A 20,077-nucleotide genomic window follows, 5' to 3' on the forward strand; every position below is an offset into this window, starting at 1 on the left:
AGACTAGGACCCGTGGGCACAGCCTTAGAATTAGAGGGGGTAAATTCAGAACAGAAATGCGGAGACATTTCTTCAGCCAGAGAGTGGTGGGCCTGTGGAATTCATTGCCACAGAGTGCAGTGGAGGCCGGGACGCTAAACATCTTCAAGGCAGAGATTGATAAATTCTTGAAGTCGCAAGGAATTAAGGGCTACGGGGAGAATGCGGGTAAGTGGAGTTAAAATGCCCATCAGCCATGATTGAATGGCAGAGTGGACTCGATGGGCCGAATGGCCTTACTTCCACTCCTATGTCTTATGGTCTTATGGACCCACAAACCTTCCTTTTCAGATTGAACTATGTAAAGCCTATTCCAAGTTTTAAAAATAAATGTATTGACTCCGATATTCTTGGAAAAGGCAAGTTGAAAATGTATTCATAACATGTCATAATTGAGTTAAATTGAGTTCTCACTACAATGATTTTTGACAGGATATTTTTAGGAAAAGCTAAAAGACTCCTAAATTGGCTATCATTGACGAAGGAACAGAATTTAGGTGCACTAAAGTAGGTTGTCCATGGATAAAGTGATTTACTAAATTGAAAATATGGCAACTCAGATCTTACTAAGTTAGCTTTACCCAGAACTTGGAAGCTTTTATCAATTGACAGCTCAGCCATCTGATCTACCACTAAAGCAAAGCAAGAAATGATCATGTGTATCATGACTTCAAAACTTTAAAGCATTCAGATCTGTTAACACAGTTGTGCAATGGAATCCCAAGCCCACTAATGGATTCAGCTCAGCAGGAATTATGGGAAAGCAGTATTGTCAATCTCTTCCCTGAAAACGATTGTGTTGCCTAAACCAACTGTATGAAAAGTTCACCAATGGTTTCAGATGTTTGTTCTACCAGGGTTTTCTCGACATTAAGACTTGAAGATTTTTTTCTTGTATTAGGAATAAGAGAACAGTTGTTTCAGCCCAATAAAAATCCGCAGTATATTAAATATTGGAAACATGAAAGAGTTGTTTGATACTGATGTAGTTGGTCACAATTGGTGTGTGGTTCTTTCTTGGTTCAGCTGCCATTCTCTTGAGATCAGCTTCTTGTTCTCTGTCATGTGTCAGGTTCATCAACGGTGAATGCCTTCTTAGTTCGCATCTTTCCTCAAATTTTTAGGGCAAGGCATGCCTTCCTGCTCAGAGGGGATATTTTCTGGTAATGGGTGATATAAGTAATTTCGTTAGACGATGAGCTTCGTATCATTAGTGCTAGAGTTGGAACATCTGCTCAGAAATGAACAGGAAATTTGTGTGGGAGTGGAAGGATCTAGTCCTAATGATCCAAAAACATAGGCAGGAAAAAGAAGGAAGTTCCGCATTGCCAGTATGAGGAACTGGACATCAAATTGAGAAGCAGAATCTCAAAGATAGAACATAGAACATAGAACATTCCAGCACAGCACAGGCCCTTTGGCCCTCGATGTTGCGCCGCCCTGTCATACTAATCTGATGCCCATCCCACCTACACTATTCCATGTACGTCCATTTGCCTGTCCAATGACGACTTAAATGCACTTAAACTTGGCGAATCTCCTACCAATGCAGGCAAAGCAATCCCTATTCTTACTCTGGATTATTAGCTGAGCCATTTACAGATGAGCATTGGGGAAAACAGAGAGAGAGTTTACAGAGAAAAAGCGTGGCCATGTTACTGGTGTGGGAGAAATGGGTTTGTGGAGACAGGCATCATTTCTGTGGAAAAACTCTTCTGTACAAATGGAACATCTGTGCCTGAACTATGACCTAGTGAATAGAGAGGATTTTAAACAGAATTGTGAAGGTAAGGGGTCAAACTTTGGAAGAAGTAGTAAATCAAGGAATAGAATCTTGGCTAAAGAACAATATATTAATATGAGAAATGCTAAACAGACCATATCAGGAATGGATAGTGTAAAAACCTCAAAATCAACCATAAGAAGACTAGAATTTACAAAGACAGTAAAAGGATTAAACAAAAGACTCTGTACCTGATGCATAGAGCACTTTACAAAAAAGGATGAACTGAGAGTACAAACAGGAATAAGTAAGTAGCTTTTGTTAACCATAACAGACACATGCCCACAGGTTGACATGGACTGGAACCTGAATGCTGAAGGGACAGGAGATTGAGGAATGATGGAAAAGGTGGAGGGTGACTCCATTTGTGAATGATTGTATTAGTGCAACAGGGAGGATGATCCAAATTCAGAACACCAATATGTGAAAACAGCTGAGGTCGAAATGCAAAATGATAAAGCAAGAATACATTGGTGGAAATAATCTACAGGCCCCCTAACAATAAACAGACAGTAGGATGGGGCATAAAGGAAAAGTGAGAGCTTGTTGGAAAATAATAGTGATCACAATTGGAGATTTTAACCAACATATTGACAGCCTAGATGAGGAGTTCATAGAATATTCTCAGGATTGCTCCTTAGAACAGCAAGTTCTGGAGCTGATCAGAGAGCAGTTTATAATAGATCAGGAATCGTTTAATGAGAGAGGATTAATTAAGTGATCTCATAGTGAAGATGCCCTTGGAATAGCAGCTACCATTATTAATTGAAGTTTCAGCTTGAGGGAGAGAGGAGAGGGACCAAGACCTTTTAAAAATTTTAAATCAGGGCAGTTTCGAAGATATGAAAGATAACTGGCTAAACTGAATTGGCAAATTACATTGAAGCATAGGTTAATAGAGATGCAGTGGCAGAAATCAGAAATGTAGGGGATGTATACACAATTTGTAGAAGGTAATACGAAGTTTGGGAAACAAGTTTTAAAAGGCACTGAGATCCTGGGCTTTGAGGCAGATACAAAAGGAACAAAATTACAATAAGCCTTTTTTAAAACATAGCTGGAAATGTGTTGCTGGAAAAGCGCAGCAGGTCAGGCAGCATCCAGGGAACAGGAGAATCGACGTTTCGGGCATAAGCCCTTCTTCAGGATTCCTGAAGAAGGGCTTATGCCCGAAACGTCGATTCTCCTGTTCCCTGGATGCTGCCTGACCTGCTGCGCTTTTCCAGCAACACATTTCCAGCTCTGATCTCCAGCATCTGCAGACCTCACTTTCTCCTTTTTTAAAACATATTCAGACTCATGCAGAGATTGTTTCCATTTCTGAGCATTGTACTTTAGCAGGAAAGCCGGGCCCTTAAATAGGCTGTGGAAAATATTTAAATGAATGTCAGAGATATAAGGGACATTGGTTAGAGGGATTGACTAGGTGCAGAATGTTCTCCATAGTAAAGGGACACTTAAGAGAAGAGTGGGAAGCATGTTCGAAAGGGGAGTAAATAAACAAAACTGTTCCTTTTGCAAAGAGGGTAGAGAACCAGAAGCACAGATTTAAGGTGATTGACAAGAGAAGATAAGGTAACATGAGAAAATGTTTTATGACGTAGCAAGTGATTATGATCTGGAATTCACTACTCAAAAGAGTAATGGAGGCAGATTCAAATGTGACTTTCAAAAGGGAATTGGTAAACACCTGAGGGAAGAACATTTTGTAGGATTACATAAAATGTGCAAGGGACCGGGAATATTTGATTTCATAGTTCTCACATTCTTGTGCTACAATCTTTCCTCACTTATAAACATTAGATGGTGTAAGTATGTGTTTTTTGCTTGCCACAATCCAAGTGCTGCAGTCTGACCTGACACTGGGGGAAAACAAGGTGGAAGATAGTGATAATAAAGTGGAGGTGCTGGTATTGGACTGGCATGGACAAAGTTAAAAATCATACAACACTAGGTTATAATCCAACAGGTTTATTTGGAAGCACTAGCTTTTGGAGCGCTGCTCCTTCATCAGGTGGTTGTGGAGCATAAGATCATAAGACACAGAATTTATAGCAAATTTGCTCAAAAAATGCACAATCTGCAGGCAGTCAATCCATTAAATATTTTGTAAATTCCACTTTGGGAATAGAACCTGTCTGACTCAAAATTGGGATACAGCCAGACTCTAACCTCACACCTCTAATGCATTGTCTAAGCTGAGACAATACCTTTTGTTACGAAATCTTAATTTATTTCAAGACTATGACTTAAAAGAAGTTCTGAGATTTACATATTAATGAACTGAAACCTGCAACCCATTCTAAAAGATGAAAGACTTAACAACAATCCAAGTTTGTTTAATATATCATTTCAGTTACATAGCACTTACCTTTTGCTATAAATTCTGCGTCCTATGATCTTATGGTTCACAACCACCTGAAGAAGGAGCAGCACTCTGAAAGCCAGTCTTCCAAATAAACCTGTTGGACTATAGCCTGGTATTGTGTGATTTTTTTAAAAATGTTAATGAAGAGACAGCTTTACTCATTCTCAAACTCACTGATTGCAACTCACTCACTGACACTGCACTTATCTTTAAAGGCAGGATCAGCACATCAGGCATCAATGGCTCACAGGGTGGTAAGCATTACTCAAAGATTAATGAAGAACTGCCCAGTGTGTACTCAAAATAACCAGAGGAAAGGCCTGTTTAAAATTGGAACCTGGACTGTGGTTACAGCCATTTGGGCAGTGAGGTTAGGCAGGTTGTCATGGCTACTCTTTGGCCTTTCTCCCTTATTGAAGGATACCATGAACTGTGTCATGTTAACTACTGACAGTTGAAAAAAATTAAACCAAAGACAATTCTGATGTTTGAAACTGTCTTGCATGTGAGTGATCCGTGAGGTATTCATAAGGAGAAGTGAAGCAGGTTTAATGTTTAAAAGTTACTCACTTTTTCACCGTCAGCCTTTGCATCACAATTGGCAGCTCTAATATTGGAATCCTCCTTGCTGCATTCAGTTTCCTGAATTGTAAACTTCAATTCATACTTCATTCCAGCCACCACCTGTTTAAAAAAATAATTTTATTAATGCAAAATTTCAGTGCAATGTATCATTATTGTATATAATTATCATTAGAATGGCCCACATTTTGCCTCCACATTTATATTTTACTGGCTGTTTAAAAATACTGCAGAAAATGTGGAAGAAAACAATATGAGTTCAAAGGCAAATTTGACATAAAATCAACAGTTTGAGAAGGTGAGTATCTAGGCCTTTGAAACACCCAAATCATGTGAAGTTGAATTTTCTCAAGACAGCAAGCAGACAAAAAGTGGTAGTAGATCCCAGCACTTGAGATAATTTTACAATTTACTTTGGAGATGTAAAGGGGCTTAACTGAGCCAGACACCATGATTATAGTTTTGCAGATAGTGAGCTGGTGATGGCCAGGGCGCACAGACCTCATGTGTACCAGCAGATAGTCTGGAGCTCTACTTACAGATTAAATGCAAAATCTGTTAAATACTAAAAGACATTCATCCTATTACAAGCCTTTTTAACTGTTATTTATGCTACCTATACTTGGTGCTGCCTATAGCTTTGCGGATTCCACCAAGTATGCTGGGCTGGGGAAAAACATCAAAATATGTTAGTATTCTTAAGCACCTTGGCAACAGTTGGTAGTTTCTCAAAGATTTTCATATCAAAAAAGTTCAATTTATTATGAAGCTGATTTAATGGGCGCCAATGAAACTATTGAGTGGTTCCTTTTGTTTTACAGCAATGTAGAGTGTAAATTACATCATGTTCATGGTTAGACTCTACTCTGGATTGAGCTGGAGTCTCCTGCTTAGCTGGGAAATAGGAAGATCCAAAAGATGATCGGAATCAGATCTCTCAGAAAACAAAAAAAAACTACATTAATTGTTGACATTCTTGCGAAGAAAAGTCTAACCTGATAAGTGAACGTGAATACAATGTCATGCTGAAAGTAATTTGTATAGTTGCTCTCTGTGTTAAACTTTGCTACAGCAAGAGCAATTATTTCATTTAATTTGGGGTGGTCTAGCTGATGTCTTGGACATCCAGGACATGGAGGTCTTGGCCTATTCCCTATGGAAGAATGACACAAACAATTAGTATACAGCCAAACAGATAAAACTATTCATAATAGAGTCATAGAGATGTACAGCATGGAAACAGACCCTTCGGTCCAACCCATCCATGCCGATCAGATATCCCAACCCAATCTAGTCCCACCTGCCAGCCTTAAAATCATACAATGTTATTTAGTCCATCACCCCCATTATGATTTCCTGAAAGGACTTGTCACTTATTCTTATTTCTCTCTCCTTTCCCCATGACTTGCAAAGTGTTACTTTATAAAACTAATCAAATTTATTTCTAAATTCTATTATGGATTTGCTTCCACCCTTTTCTGAGGTAAGCTGTTCCATGTTCTAAATAAATTTGAAAACCAAAATATGTTCCAAACTATTCCCAGTGTTTGTAATATATCATCTATAGGTAACATGTTCCATTATTTCTGTTATATTTAGGGCTTTTAGTTTGGTTTAATTTGTAGAATTCTCCCTGCTCAAAGCATCTGAGCTTGGTTCATTCTCCACAATTTTAGCAAAAGGGATAGAATTTACATCAGTTTCCATAAATTATGAAGCACAATCTCAGAAAATCTGTTGGACCAACATAAAAGATTGGTGAATCCGAAGTGTGGTGAGACCCTAAAATATTAAGGTGTAACCCACTTCTGATGGAAGGATAGTGAAGCAGTTTGATTAGATCAGATTCCCTACAGTGTGGAAACAGGCCCTTCAGCCCAATCCTCCAAAGAGTAACCCACCCAGATCCATTTCCCTCTGACTAAAGCACCTAGCACTATGGGCAATTTAGCATGGCCAATTCACCTGACCTGCACATCATTGTGATTGTGGGAGGAAACTGGAGCACCCGGAGGAAACTTGCACAAACACAGACAGAATGTGCAAACTCCACAGACAGTTGCCCAAGGCTGGAATCGAGCCTGGGACCCTGGTGCTGTGAGGCAGCAGTGCTAATCACTGAGCCACTGTGCCACCCCAGAAGACAAACACTTTTTAATTAAAGAACTAAGAGACAGTTTCAGAATAAGTTATCCACTTAAGACAGACTGAGCAGGAATTTATTTTCTCACAGTATTGTGACTATTTTTATTTCTCCATCCCAGAGATTTGGGAGGCTATGCTATTAAAAGTATTCAAAACTGAGGTAGAACTATAGGGGAACCAACAGTTTGAGAGAACAGGGAAGAAAGTGAAGTTAAAGTCTAGACCATATCAGCCATGAACTTATTGAATGGCAGAGCAAGCTTTGTAGAATCCCTACAGTGTGGAAACAGGCCCTTTAGCCGAAGACCAACCCTCTGAAGGGTAACCCACCCAGACCAATTTCCCTACCCTATATTTACCCCTGACTAATGCACCTAGCCTACACATCCCTGAACACTATAGCAATTTAGCATGGCCAATTCACTTAACCTGCACATCTTTGGATTTTGGGAGGAAACCAAAGCACCCAGAAGAAACCCATGCAGACATGAGGAGAATGTGCAAGCTCCACACAGACAGTCACCTGAGGCTAGAATCAAACCAAGGTCCTTGGAGCTGTGAGGCAGCAGTGCTAACCACTGAGCTACCGTGCTGCTTAAGGAGTCAAATGACCTATTTCAGCTTCTATTTGTTGTTTTGTCATAGGTTTCCTTACAAACAAACAAAATGGGAGATGAAATAGGTCACTCCGCCCCTCAAGCCTGCTGCACCATTCAATAAAATCATGGCAGATCTGCTTAAGGTCCAAATTACAAATTCCCAGCCATCTGATACTTTTGATTTCCTTAAAAGGCAAGAACTTGTCTCATGCTCCCATGAGGAGATTTAACAATTAATTTACCAGATCAACACTTTCCATCCCAACCTCAAATTCACCCGGTTCATCTCCGACACTTCCCTCCCCTTCCTGGACATTTCCTTCTTTGTCTTCAGTGACCAACTCCACACTGATATCTACTACAAACCCACCCTCTCCCATAGTTACCTTAACTACACCTCCTCCTCCCTGTAAAAACACAATCCCATGTTCTCAATTCCTCTGTCTGCAACAAATCTGTTCTTACTTCAAGGACCATAAATTTCCTTGCCCTGTGATCAAAAAGCCCTCAATCACATATCCTCCATTTCTTGCAGCTCCAGTCTTGAAGCCCACCCCCCACAACCTCAATAAGGAAAGATTCCTTCTGGTCCTCACATTCCACCCGAGTAATCTTCAAATTCCACGCATCATCCTCTGTCATTTTCACCACCTATAGTCAGACCCCACCACCAAAAATATACTTCCCTCCCCACCCTTATCTGCATTCCATATGGATCGTTCCCTCCATGATTCCCTTGTAAGGTCCACACTCCCCATTAATCCCCTCCACACCTGGCATCTTCCCAAACCACCATAAGAGGTTTGAAACATGCACCCGCATCTCTTCCCTCAGCCCTGTCCAAAGCCTCAAAGAGATTTACTTGTACATCCTCCAACATAATTTATTTCATTTGGTGCTCTCGATGTGGTCTCCTGTAGATCAGAGAGACCGAGCACAAATCTACAGAATGGTTCAGGGAACATCTCTGGTCCTTATGCATCAAACAACCCCACCTTCCAGTGGCCATCCATTTCAACTCCTCCTTCCACTTCCTGAGGACATATCCATTCTGGGCCTCCTCCTCCTCCTACACAAGGCCACCTGAAAATTGGAGGAGGAACACCTCATCTTCCACCTCGGGAGACTACAACCATACTGTATGAATATTGAATTCATGAGTTTCTAAATCTCTTCTCCCCATACCCATCCCAGATCCAACCCTCCGACTCAGATCTACTCTCTTGACCTGACCTACCTGTCCATCTTCTTTCCCACCTATCTGCCCCACTCTTCCCACCGACCTATCATCATCACTTCCTACCTTCATCCACCTATTGCCATCCCACCTACCTTTCCCCTAGTTCCACTCACTATGTATCTCTCAGTCCCCTTCCCCTGCCCCAGTCCTGAAGAAGGGTCAAGCCCAAAACGTTGCCTCGCCTGCTCTTTGGATGCTGCCTGACCTGTTGTGCTTTTTTACAGCACCACGCTTTATCAACTAAGAGTCTGTCAAACTCTACCTTAAAATTATTTCAATGAACCGACTTCTACAACATTCTGAAGTAAAGATTTCCAAAGACACACAGATAAATAAAGTTTGAGAGATAAATAAAGTTTCCCTCATCACTGTCCTAAAAGGGTGATCCCTAATCGTAAACCATGCCCCCTAGTTCTAGACTCAAGGAAACATCCTTCCCGCACCCACTATGTCAAGATCCATTCAGGATCTTAGAACCTTAAACAAATCACCATTGCTCCTCTGATCTCCCGAAGACCATTAGGCATAGGAGCAGAATTAGGCCATTTGATTCATCGAGTCTACTCTGCTACTCGATCATGATTCATATGTTTCTCAACCTCATCTTCCTGCCTTCTCCCCATAACCCTTGGTCCTCTTGATAATCAAGAACCTATCTATCTTTGTCGTAAATACACTCAATGTCTTGGCCTCCACACCATTCTCTGACTATGAGTTCCACAGATTAACTGCCTTCTGAAATTCCTTCCCATTTTAGTTCTAAAGGCTTGTCCCTTCACTCTGAGGCTGTGCCCTCGAATCCCAGTCTCTTCTACTAATGGAAACATTTTCTCCATGTCCGCTGTATTCAGACCTCTCAGAATTCTGTACATTTTAACCAGATCCCCCCTCATCCTTCTAAACTCCACAAAGTACAGATCCAGAATCCTCTACTGCTCCTCATATGACAAGCCCTTCATCCTCAGGATCAATCTTGTAAATTTCCTCTGTACTCCCTCCATCACTATCATATTCTTCCTTAGATATGGGACCCAGAACTAGTCACAATACTCCCAATGCCTTGTACTGTCTCTGCTCTTGTATTCTAGCCCTCTTGAAATGAATGCTGACATTGCATTTACCTCCCTGTCTGCCAACTGAACCTGCTTCTTAACCTTTTGAGAATCCTGAATAAGGACTCCTAAGCCCCTTTGTGCTTCAGATTTCCAAAGCCTTTCCCCATTTTCAAAATAATCTACACCTCTATTCTTCCTACCAAAGTGCACAACCTCACACGTTATATTTCAACTGCCCCTTCTTTACTCACGCTCCTCAGCTGTTCAAGTCCTCTGCAGCCTCCCCACTTCCCCAACACTTCCTGCCCATCCCCTTATCCTTGTGTTATCTGCAAACTTACAATGCCGTCAGTTACTTTATCCAGATTGTTAATGTATAATGTGAATAATTGTGGTCCCAACACTGATCCCTGTGGAACTCTACTACTGACTGAAAACAAACCAGATGGTCCAATTTTTCCTTATAAAACAAGCTGCTCATTATCAATTTCGTAAAACTCTTATGAACTATGCCCAATGTATTTACATTCTTAAATAAGGAGACCAAAACTATACACAATATTCAAGATGTGATCTCACTAATACTCTGTAACTAAAGCATTATGTCCTTACTCTTATTTTCACTTCCCTTCACAAAAAAGGCTAGCAATCCACAAATGTTCCTATTTGTTGCGATTTTTGAGAAGATTTGTAGCTCAGGTTGATGATAAGTATGTAAGTTAGCTCACTGAGCTTGAAGGTTTGTTTTCAGATGAAACTAACTTACATACGTTCCTATTTACCTTTGTGTCATTAATGTGCGTTGCCACCATGCCTTCAAACCCTTCATCTAAGTCATTGCATTAAATTGTAAAATGTTGAGGGTACAGCACAACCCTCTGCAGGTCCCCAATTATCCCAAGCTGCCAATTATGAATCTGACTCATATATGTACATACTCTCTGTTTTCTACCTGCCAGCCAGCCACCCAATCTTCTGTCTGTCATTGGTATGTTAGCCCCAGTGCCATGAGCTCCTACTTTGTGCAATAATGTTCAATGAAGATCTATGTCAAATACCTTCTGGAAATCACAGTGTAGTGCATTGATTGACTCCCATAATGCAGAGACTAGGAGAAGCGAGAACTGCAAATGCTGGAGATCAAAGTCGAAAAGTGTGGCACTGGAAAAGCACAGCAGATCAGGCAGCATCCAAGGGGCAGGAGAGTCGACATTTCAGGCATAAGACCTTCATCAATAATCCTGATGAAGGGCTTATGCCCGAAACATCGACTCTCCTAATCCTCGGATACTGCGTGAGTTGCTGTGCTTTCCAGCACCACACTTTTCAACTCCCATAATCCAGAGCTCATACAATTCCTTCAAAGATACTCATGCATGGCATCATATAAACACTTGTTTGAACAAACAATTATTGACGTTTGAGATGTAGCTCAATTCCCGACATGCTATTCCAGTGAGCCGTAACAGCTGGCCCATAGCTTCCGGTTTCCATTTGGACCCAGAGACTTAATAATCTGCAGCTCTGCCAGTTTGCCATTTATACCTTCCCTCGTGATTAGGATTTCATCAAGTTCCTCTTATTATACCTCATTGGGATGCCATGCTGGAAATCGAGCCCTGCTTTTTCCAGAGGAATCACAAATAATTTTTTTTTATAAACTATGTAATCATTCTCAATTTGGCTGACATTCAAACCATAGTTGATAGAAAGCATGGATCAGGTTTCTGTCCAGCACACTAATGCACTAGTTATTTCAAATAATTGGAATCTAGTTACAGGTAAACAGTTAGAAACCATCAATACCATGAATTAAAGGTCTAATCCCCTCATAAATCCCCTTATAAACTCCACTTTATGTACAGACAGACAAATGAACAGGGAAAATAGGTTATTAGGCAGTGGGGAGACAAACTAGGAAGACAGATCAGTAGTCTTTGTTCTTTGGTTCTGTGACTGAGATGAGCTTTATGATCTTTCTGCTAGCAATCTTTAATTGTCTTTCTCTGGATGCTTCCACTTATTAGTAAGAGATACAAGGTGGCTGATTCACTTATAAAAATGCTTCTGACTTATCAGTTAAAATTCACAGTTTACACAACTATTACAGGAAGATAATTTGGCTTTCTTCAGATTTCAAGTTAGTTTTGGCTGCAGACAACAAGAAACATTGAACTCTTTGCACCCTCTATCAGTAATTGTTCCAACTGTTCATTTATTTGAGAACTCATCTCAAAGTGTTGGCAGAAAAATGGTCTTTGTCATTGATAACTGGTCACTAGTCCATATACCAATCAACTTCTTGTTGCCAACTAGAGCTGCACCAGTACACCCAGTTGGATCCAAATCAACTGCATTTCAACCTTCAATTACTGCTTGTTTGTACAAATGTTTACATGATGTTGCAGTGAGAGTGAGGTTACTGGCTTTAAAAATATACAGCCACCCTTTTAAACACTGATTTTAAAGGACTCATTACAGTCCGTGGTGTTTGTTTAAAACAAAACACAATTTAAAAAGCACAGTCCTTACATGCTTTTTCTTTAACCTACAGATTTGTTGGTATTGCTGTGATATTTTGTGTCTCCTCTTGAGTGATGGAAGCATAACATTTACTCATTATATCCACCATTTCTTTGTTATATACTATTAACCCTGTATCCTCATAGTAGAGGACCAACATTCATTTAACATTTTTGTTCCTCTTTAGATTCCACTAGAAACCCTTGCTGTCTTTTTTTTAAAACACTTCTGGCTTCTTCTTATGCTCTAATTTATTAATCCTGATTAACTTTCTAGTTATTCTCTGTTTTTTGCATTCTGACCAGTCATCTGATCTGCACTTATATGTTCTCTTAACTTCTAAGGAATACAGTCAGCCTGAAAATGATTGTTCAGAACAGGTGATCATCTGAGGGTATGACAGAAAGTACAAGCTTTCCCAAGGTATCCAGATGTAACCTTTTGGATCCATTTAGATCCTTCTAGCATGTGAATTATTGATTATGCACCTGAAAATGAGATATAACTTATACTTAAAACATACACTATATTGCATTTAGCAGTTTATCATACCTGAATTTATTGTGCAGTTATATTCAGTTATTTCAGCTTTTTCTCTGAGTTTTTCGATGAACGTTTTCAACTTACAGTGACCCATAGTCTAAAAACAAGTATCAGAATTAAGAAAAAGTTGCAATTTACATATAAGGAACACCAAAGTCTGAATTTTAATTAAAGCCTACATTGTGTCAACATGCTGCTGTAACCTATAACTCAGCACTGTTTGGAATGAGATGTATTTTAATCAAACAATTTTGGAATAGTTGTAAATATTTGTTGATGGTGTTTTCAGAGTAAATAATCAGAAAACTTACAGCTTCTGCACGTGGTCTAATGTTGCATTCTTTCCAGATTGTTTCATTTCCAACAGGGCAATCTGTTTCTTGGATAAAATAATCAATACTATATATTTTTCCTTGTAATTCCTGTGAATAACAGATTTATGTCAGTAAGTATTCTTGATGCTTCAGTTTAAACAATGAAATTGAATTCATATAGAACCTGTTTATAACATTTTGAGTTCATCAAGGTTTAAAAATATTGATACAATCAATGATCTTATTCTAACTCCTAATTTAATATACTCGGCCATAGACCTGTCAAAGTAATAGAATTTATACAGCAAACTATATGGTATCCTGTATAAAGTATTTAAGTGTGATGTCTAACAGATACAAAGATTATAAATATGTTAATTATTGGGACAATCTATGTAATATAAAATGGAGAAGTTAAGACATGTTTCAACTCTTGCCTACAAGCAAGCCTGCAAGGTTTGTTTTGTATGGAAACAATGGAGCCTAGATTTCTTTACTGGAAATAAGGTAAAAAGTATTCAAGCACAGGAGAATCGACATTTCGGGCATAAGCCCTTCTTCAGGCTTATGCCCGAAACGTCGATTCTCCTGTTCCCTGGATGCTGCCTGACCTGCTGCGCTTTTCCAGCAACACATTTTCAGCTCTGATCTCCAGCATCTGCAGACCTCACTTTCTCCTAAAAAGTATTCAAGCCCATGAACAACGAGGAGACTCAAAGTTTGTGCGAAGATTTGTAGCTAGGGTGCTCGTTGTTGTGGTTCTGTTCGCCAAGCTGTCCGCTGTCAGTTCCAGCTATCCGCTGCAGTGGCTGGTATATTGGATCTAGGTCAATGTGGAACTGACATCCGGAAGCGGCAGATTCAAACCACTATAAATGCCAGAGAAAAGATCACAGAAGCGCTTCACAGGAGGCTCCCAAACACTGAGGATGTCACCTAGACAGGGGACGAAACGTCTGCAACACAAATTCCCAGCTCGGCGAACACAACCACAACAATGAGGAGACTAGTTGTGCTAATATTGGGTAAACTATTGGTATCCTGGTCTTATAGGAATGTAAAGCTTTATACATGATTATACTTAAAGTGGCTGTTTAACTGGAGATTAAATGAAGTTAGGAGCTGGAAAGACAGCTAATTTATTTTTCAACCATTAGACAAGACATATCAGTTCATGTTGCTTTATCCTGTGCTTTAAGCCAGTACTGTTACTTGCATGTTGAGATACCAATCTGGAATATCTCTGTACCGTGAGTGCCTGCATGTATACTGTCCCTGAGGATGCTTGCTCCTTACTTCTACCTCTACTTCAAATCCTCATGTATTATTTACACTCGTATAAAACAGTGTCTAAGTTCTTTCTCTTGTGCTTGTTCTAGACTGGTCACTGCTATTTTACTGATGTCTGAGTCATGTGATCAGTGTCATCAACATGATTTACAGAAATCTCATCGCACCATGCACATGATGTGAAGATGCTGGTGTTGGATGTGGGATGAACAAAGTTAAAATTCACACATTACCAGGTTAAAGTCCAACAGTTTATTTAGAAGTAAACCTGTTGGACTATAATCTGATGTTGTGTGATTTTTAACCATGCACATGCTATTGAGATAGACTTGTGAGAGGAGAACAGACTATAAATGGCTGTTGAAGGATTGACTTAGAGGGTTTTCTTATGTTACTTCTGAATCTGTCGGACATGTCAGTTTGTTAGGATCTGTGAAAGAGAGCAGAGAGCAGTCAGCAGAATTCAGGTTGGAACTTGCATTCAGATTGAAGAAGCGAGGGTCAGAAAATTTGAAATGAGGCTGGTAGATTAATCTAGCTTTGGCTAGAAGGATCTATCTCCAGCATAATGCTTACCATGAAAGTCAGTTTGAGGGTTCAAAGTTGAAGGACGATAATAAGAAAAAGAAAGCAAGCCACTGGGAGCTGAAACTAGCTTTAGACTAGTTCCTGGAGAATTAAATGCCCACTGTAGTAACATAGTATAATCATGCAAGGGGATTTTCAACCATTTAAATGTTAAGTGGGAAATGTCTTTTTAGACTCGTAACTATTTACAGTACAGATGGACGCCATTTAACACATCATGTTCACACTAGTCCACAAAGATTAGTTACTCTAATACCATTTTCCAGCTCTTGGTCAACAGTCCTGAGGCTGTGGCAATGCAAGTGAATATGTAAATACTGCCTAAATGTTAGGCTAATTTCTGACTCAACCACTCTTTCAGGCAGCCAAACTCCCACCACCTTTCTAGGTGAAAGCATTTTTTTCTCCTCAAGTATCCTCTTAGCCTTCTACTGCTTGGCTTAAATCTATGTTTCCTGATTATTGACCCCCCTACTGAAGGAAAAGTACCTTCTTAACCAACATCTCTGTGAACCACACTTCATTCAGGTTCCCTCACAAGCGTCACTGATCCATGCCTTAGCAAATAAAGGCAAGTATCCCTATGCTACCTTAACCACCTTAAGGGATCTATAGATGTGCATACCAAGGTCCCTCTGACTTTTGAAACTCACTAGGGTCCTGTCAGTCAGTCTAATCCTTTGCTTTGATGGCACTCACCAAGTGCATTACCTCACATTTTTCTGGGTTGAATACTATTTGCCACTGACCTCCCCACTTGACCAATCATGGATATTTTCCTGCAGTTGAAGGTTAACCCCTTACTACTTACCACCGTGAAAGTGGTTGTGTCAACCTCTTACATTTGCATTCAAATTATCAATGTGCACCATGAGCAGCAGAGCCGAAGGAGCATGTCTTGCAGAACCCTACTGAAAACAGATTTTCAATCACAGAAACATCTTTCAACAATCACCTTGTGCTTCTTGCCTCACTACCAATTTGGATTCAGCATGCCACTTTGCTCTGAATCCCGTGGACTCTTACTTTTCTTGTCCAGTTTGCCATGTGGGATCTTAATGGAAACCTTGCTAAAATCCATGTAGACCATATCAAATGCATTGCCTTCATCAACACCACTGGTTACATCCTCAAACATTTGATCAAATTTGCCAAAAATGACCTTCCTGTAATAAATCCATGCTGAGTGTCCTTGTTAATCTGTGCCTCTCCAGGTGCAGTCTGTCCTCAGAATTCATTCTAAACTCCCCCACTGCTGACTAGGCCTGTAATGTCCTGGCTTATCCCTTCCTAATAATGGGATGACATTTGTAAACTTCCAATCCTCTGGCAACTTACCTGAAAGGACTTCAAAATTACTATTAGGGTCCCTGAAATGTCCTTCCATGTCTCATTCATTAGCCTGGAATACGTCTCAACCAAGAACAATGGATATGTCCATTTGGCATGCTGCCAAATTCACTGGTATCTCCTCTCTCTTTTTGTTAGTTTCTTCTTCTATTTAACAGTCTTCCATCCCAATATCTATGCCTGTGTTGTCCCTCTCCATTGTGAAAACCAATGTAAAGTGTTCATTGAGGACAATCTTCCGGCTCCACACACAGATTACCTGTATAGTCCCTAATGGGATGTTTCCCTATATATATATATAGAAATTTCCTTTGTTCTCCTTTTATTCTAGCCACCAATGCTTTCTCATGACTCCCTTACATTTCCTAATTTTTTTTCTAAATTCCCCTCTGTATTTTTTATGCTCCTCCAGGGACTCAGCCATATTGAGCCTCTGCTATGTGAACGAATCTACCCTTCTTATTCCTGTCCTTTTTTGTCTCTTGACATTTAGGGTTCTCTGGTCTTGGTCCCATCCTTTGTCTTTATGGGAACATATTTGCTTTGCAGTCTTACTATTTCCTGCTAAATGCCTCTCACTGCTCTGATGCAGTTTCATCTGCTCCAAGCAGCTGCTCCCATTCCATTTAGGCCAAATCGTGTCTTATCTTAGAAAGGTTAGCCTTCACCCAGTCCTGAACTTTTATTCTTGACCTATTATTGTCCTTTTCCATAACTGTTGTAATCTAACAGTGTTATGGTCACTATTTCCAAAATACCCTTGTTTTGGTACATCTTTCACATTGATTACTTCATGGAATCCCTCCAGTGTGGAAGTAGACCATATGGCCCATCAAATACACATCATCCCTCTGAAGAACATCCCACTTAGACCCAGCCATCCCTGTAACCCTGCATTTCCCATGGATAACCCACATAATCATAGACACTAAGGGCAATTCAGCATGGCCGATATTCCTAACCAGCACACCTTTGAACTGTGGGAAGAAACCAGAACAAACCCATGCAAACACGGAGAGAATGTGATTTTAACTTCAGTTCTATATTTCTGGCTTATCACCCATTTCAGCCCCTTGGTAATCAGCCTTAAAAATATATAAAGGTTCTGCAGCCGCTATCTTTTTGAGAAAGGAATTCCAAAGACACTCAACTCTCAGAGAGGGAACATTTTTCATCTCTGTCTGACATCAGTGCAACTGGCAGTAAAAGGTCAGTTTACAACTAGCAGTTCCCAGTTAATTGTATTTTAGGCAGGCACCATAAGTTGACCATCCAGCCTGTTTAGCACTCCTGACTAACATGACACAAATATCAAAAGATTTCTTAGATTGGGTCATTTTCATCTCCCTTCCTCTACAGTGATATATTTTCGATTGGGAGGGGAATGACTAAAGATTAGATTCCCTACAGTGTGGAAACAAGCCCTTCGGCCCAACAAGTCCACACCAACCCTCCGGAGGGTAACCCACCCAGACCCATTTCTCTTTGACTGACATACAAACACAATGGGCAATTTAGCATGGCCAATTCACCTAACCTGCACATCTTTGGACCATGGGAGGAAACCCACACAGACACAGGGAGAACCTGTAAACTCCACACAGACAGTCACCCAAAGCTGGGTCCCTAGTTCTGTGAGGCAGCAGTGCTAACCACTGACCCACTGTGCCACCCCACTAAAGGAACAGGGAAATATGATAGAACAATTGTAAGACCATGAAAGGATGGTAAAACCACCATAGGATAAAAGTAGCTCCAAATCCACTCAAGTTAAGCTGATGAACAAATGTAATTTGAACTGAAAACTGTTACGAAGTTGTGGGTGCACTGTATCATTAAGGGAGCTGAAATTTCTGGCGAGTACAAAGTATTCTGAACAAGGTAACAATGTAACATTTGGTCAAACAGCAAGCTGTTGTTGGGTTGCAATAAGACAAAAACAAATTCAAATTCAGCTAATCAGTTTAAATTATGCGCCAAGATACCAAACTCCAATCAAATTTGAATTTAGTATTTTGAAAATAGTAAACCAATGAAACGATCCAATGTTTTGGGGTACAAAAACAGAAAAAATTGAACAACTGGGGAAGAACTGCCAAGCCACCACCAAGTACAGACTGCCAGCAGAAGAGCTCTCTGAGTAGTACCTGTCTATAAGATTGTGCAGCAGAATATCAAGACCGACTTGGAGAGAGAATCTACAATGGAAAATCTATAGAGAACACTTGGAAATGCTGACTGGTTTTGAAATTTTTATTTGTAAATCTTATTTGAGATTTTTATTGGACTAGCTGGTGGCACAGTGGTTCGCACTGCTGCCTCACAGCGCTAGGGACCCAGGTTCAATTCCAGCCTCGGGTGACTGTCTGTGTGGAGCTTGCACATTCTCCACGTGCCTGCCAGGGCTTCCTTTGGGTATTCTGGTTTCCTCCCACAATCCAAAGATGTGCAGGTCAGGTGAATTGGTCATGCTAAATTGCCCAGATAGGTACATTAGGTAGGAGAATGGGTCTGGGTGGGTTACTCTTCAGAGGGTCAGCGTGATGAAGGGCTTTTGCCTGAAATGTCAATTTTCCTGCTCCTCGAATGCTGTGCTTTTCCAGCACCACTCTAATGTTGACTGTAATCTCCAGCATCTGCAGTACCCACTTGTGCCTAGAGGGTCAGTGTGGACTTGTTGGGCCAAAGGGCCTGTATCCATACTGTAGTGAATCTAATCTAATCTAGTATTGTAGAGTGGGAGATAAAAGATATGCTTCAGAGAAAGGAATTGCAAATAGTTGTTAGTTAATATTCTCTGTTAGACTTACAGAATACAGTTCTTAAAGTTTTACTTCAAATAGTGACTTTTGGGATAGTTCTTTGCCTCTCGAATTTTAACAGATTACAGCATGGGGTGAATCTTTTCTGTGTGGCCAGTTGAAATTAGCAGAGGCAGTTACCCCATGTCATAATAAAACCCAGACCATGAACTATAGCAGCAGGTCAATCTATTAGCTCAAGCTGATCTGTTCATGATCTATTCCTTTTGTATGGGCAGCTAGGTATTTTGGAAGGGCTTCAGAGGACTGATCAGAGGCCATCATGACAGAGAAGCTAAGACTACCAGTGCATGTATTCTGCCTTTTAAATGTACATCATTCTAGAGCAGCAATAGAATGGATGTCAACACTAGAAAAGGAAGATGGGGATGGCCATAGAAGATCTGGCAAAGTACATTTTAAGGAAGAATTTTGAACACAGGAGACTGGATTGGCATGAAAGACATTGCAATAGATTGAGACTTGTGGCAGTGTCTTGCTGCCTATTGTCCAATACGAGACCAGAGAAATCAAGTCTATGTTTATTATCCTTGCAAGCCAGCTTGCAATATGTAAAACAGAGGACAGTGATTATTGGCCTGTTTCTTTAGAACATAGAACATAGAACAATACAGCACAGAACAGGCCCTTCGGCCCACGATGTTGTGCCGAACATTTATCCTAGCTTAAGCACCTATCCATGTACCTATCCAATTGCCACTTAAAGTTTGCCAATGATTCTGACTCTGCCACTCCCACAGGCAGTGCATTCCATGCCGCCACCACTCTCTGGGTAAAGAACCTACCCCTGACAGCTCCCCTTTCCTTCCACCCTTCACCTTAAATTTATGTCCCTT

General features: G+C 40.4%; 1 protein-coding gene across 1 annotated transcript in view; it reads right to left on the reverse strand.

Moving 5' to 3' along the window:
• LOC122556055 (kininogen-1-like) overlaps positions 1-20,077 on the reverse strand; it is a 28,146-nt gene that overhangs the window by 6,773 nt on the left and 1,296 nt on the right. Inside the window, exons 2-5 of the mRNA XM_043702461.1 lie at positions 13,189-13,299; positions 12,887-12,974; positions 5,768-5,925; positions 4,761-4,874 (exon numbers count right to left, since the gene is read on the reverse strand). Of these exons, the coding sequence (XP_043558396.1) occupies positions 4,761-4,874; positions 5,768-5,925; positions 12,887-12,974; positions 13,189-13,299 (471 nt within the window). The remainder of the gene's footprint in view (positions 1-4,760; positions 4,875-5,767; positions 5,926-12,886; positions 12,975-13,188; positions 13,300-20,077) is intronic.

This window comes from Chiloscyllium plagiosum, chromosome 13, assembly GCF_004010195.1.
Source record: "Chiloscyllium plagiosum isolate BGI_BamShark_2017 chromosome 13, ASM401019v2, whole genome shotgun sequence".
NCBI classification, from domain to species: domain Eukaryota; kingdom Metazoa; phylum Chordata; class Chondrichthyes; order Orectolobiformes; family Hemiscylliidae; genus Chiloscyllium; species Chiloscyllium plagiosum.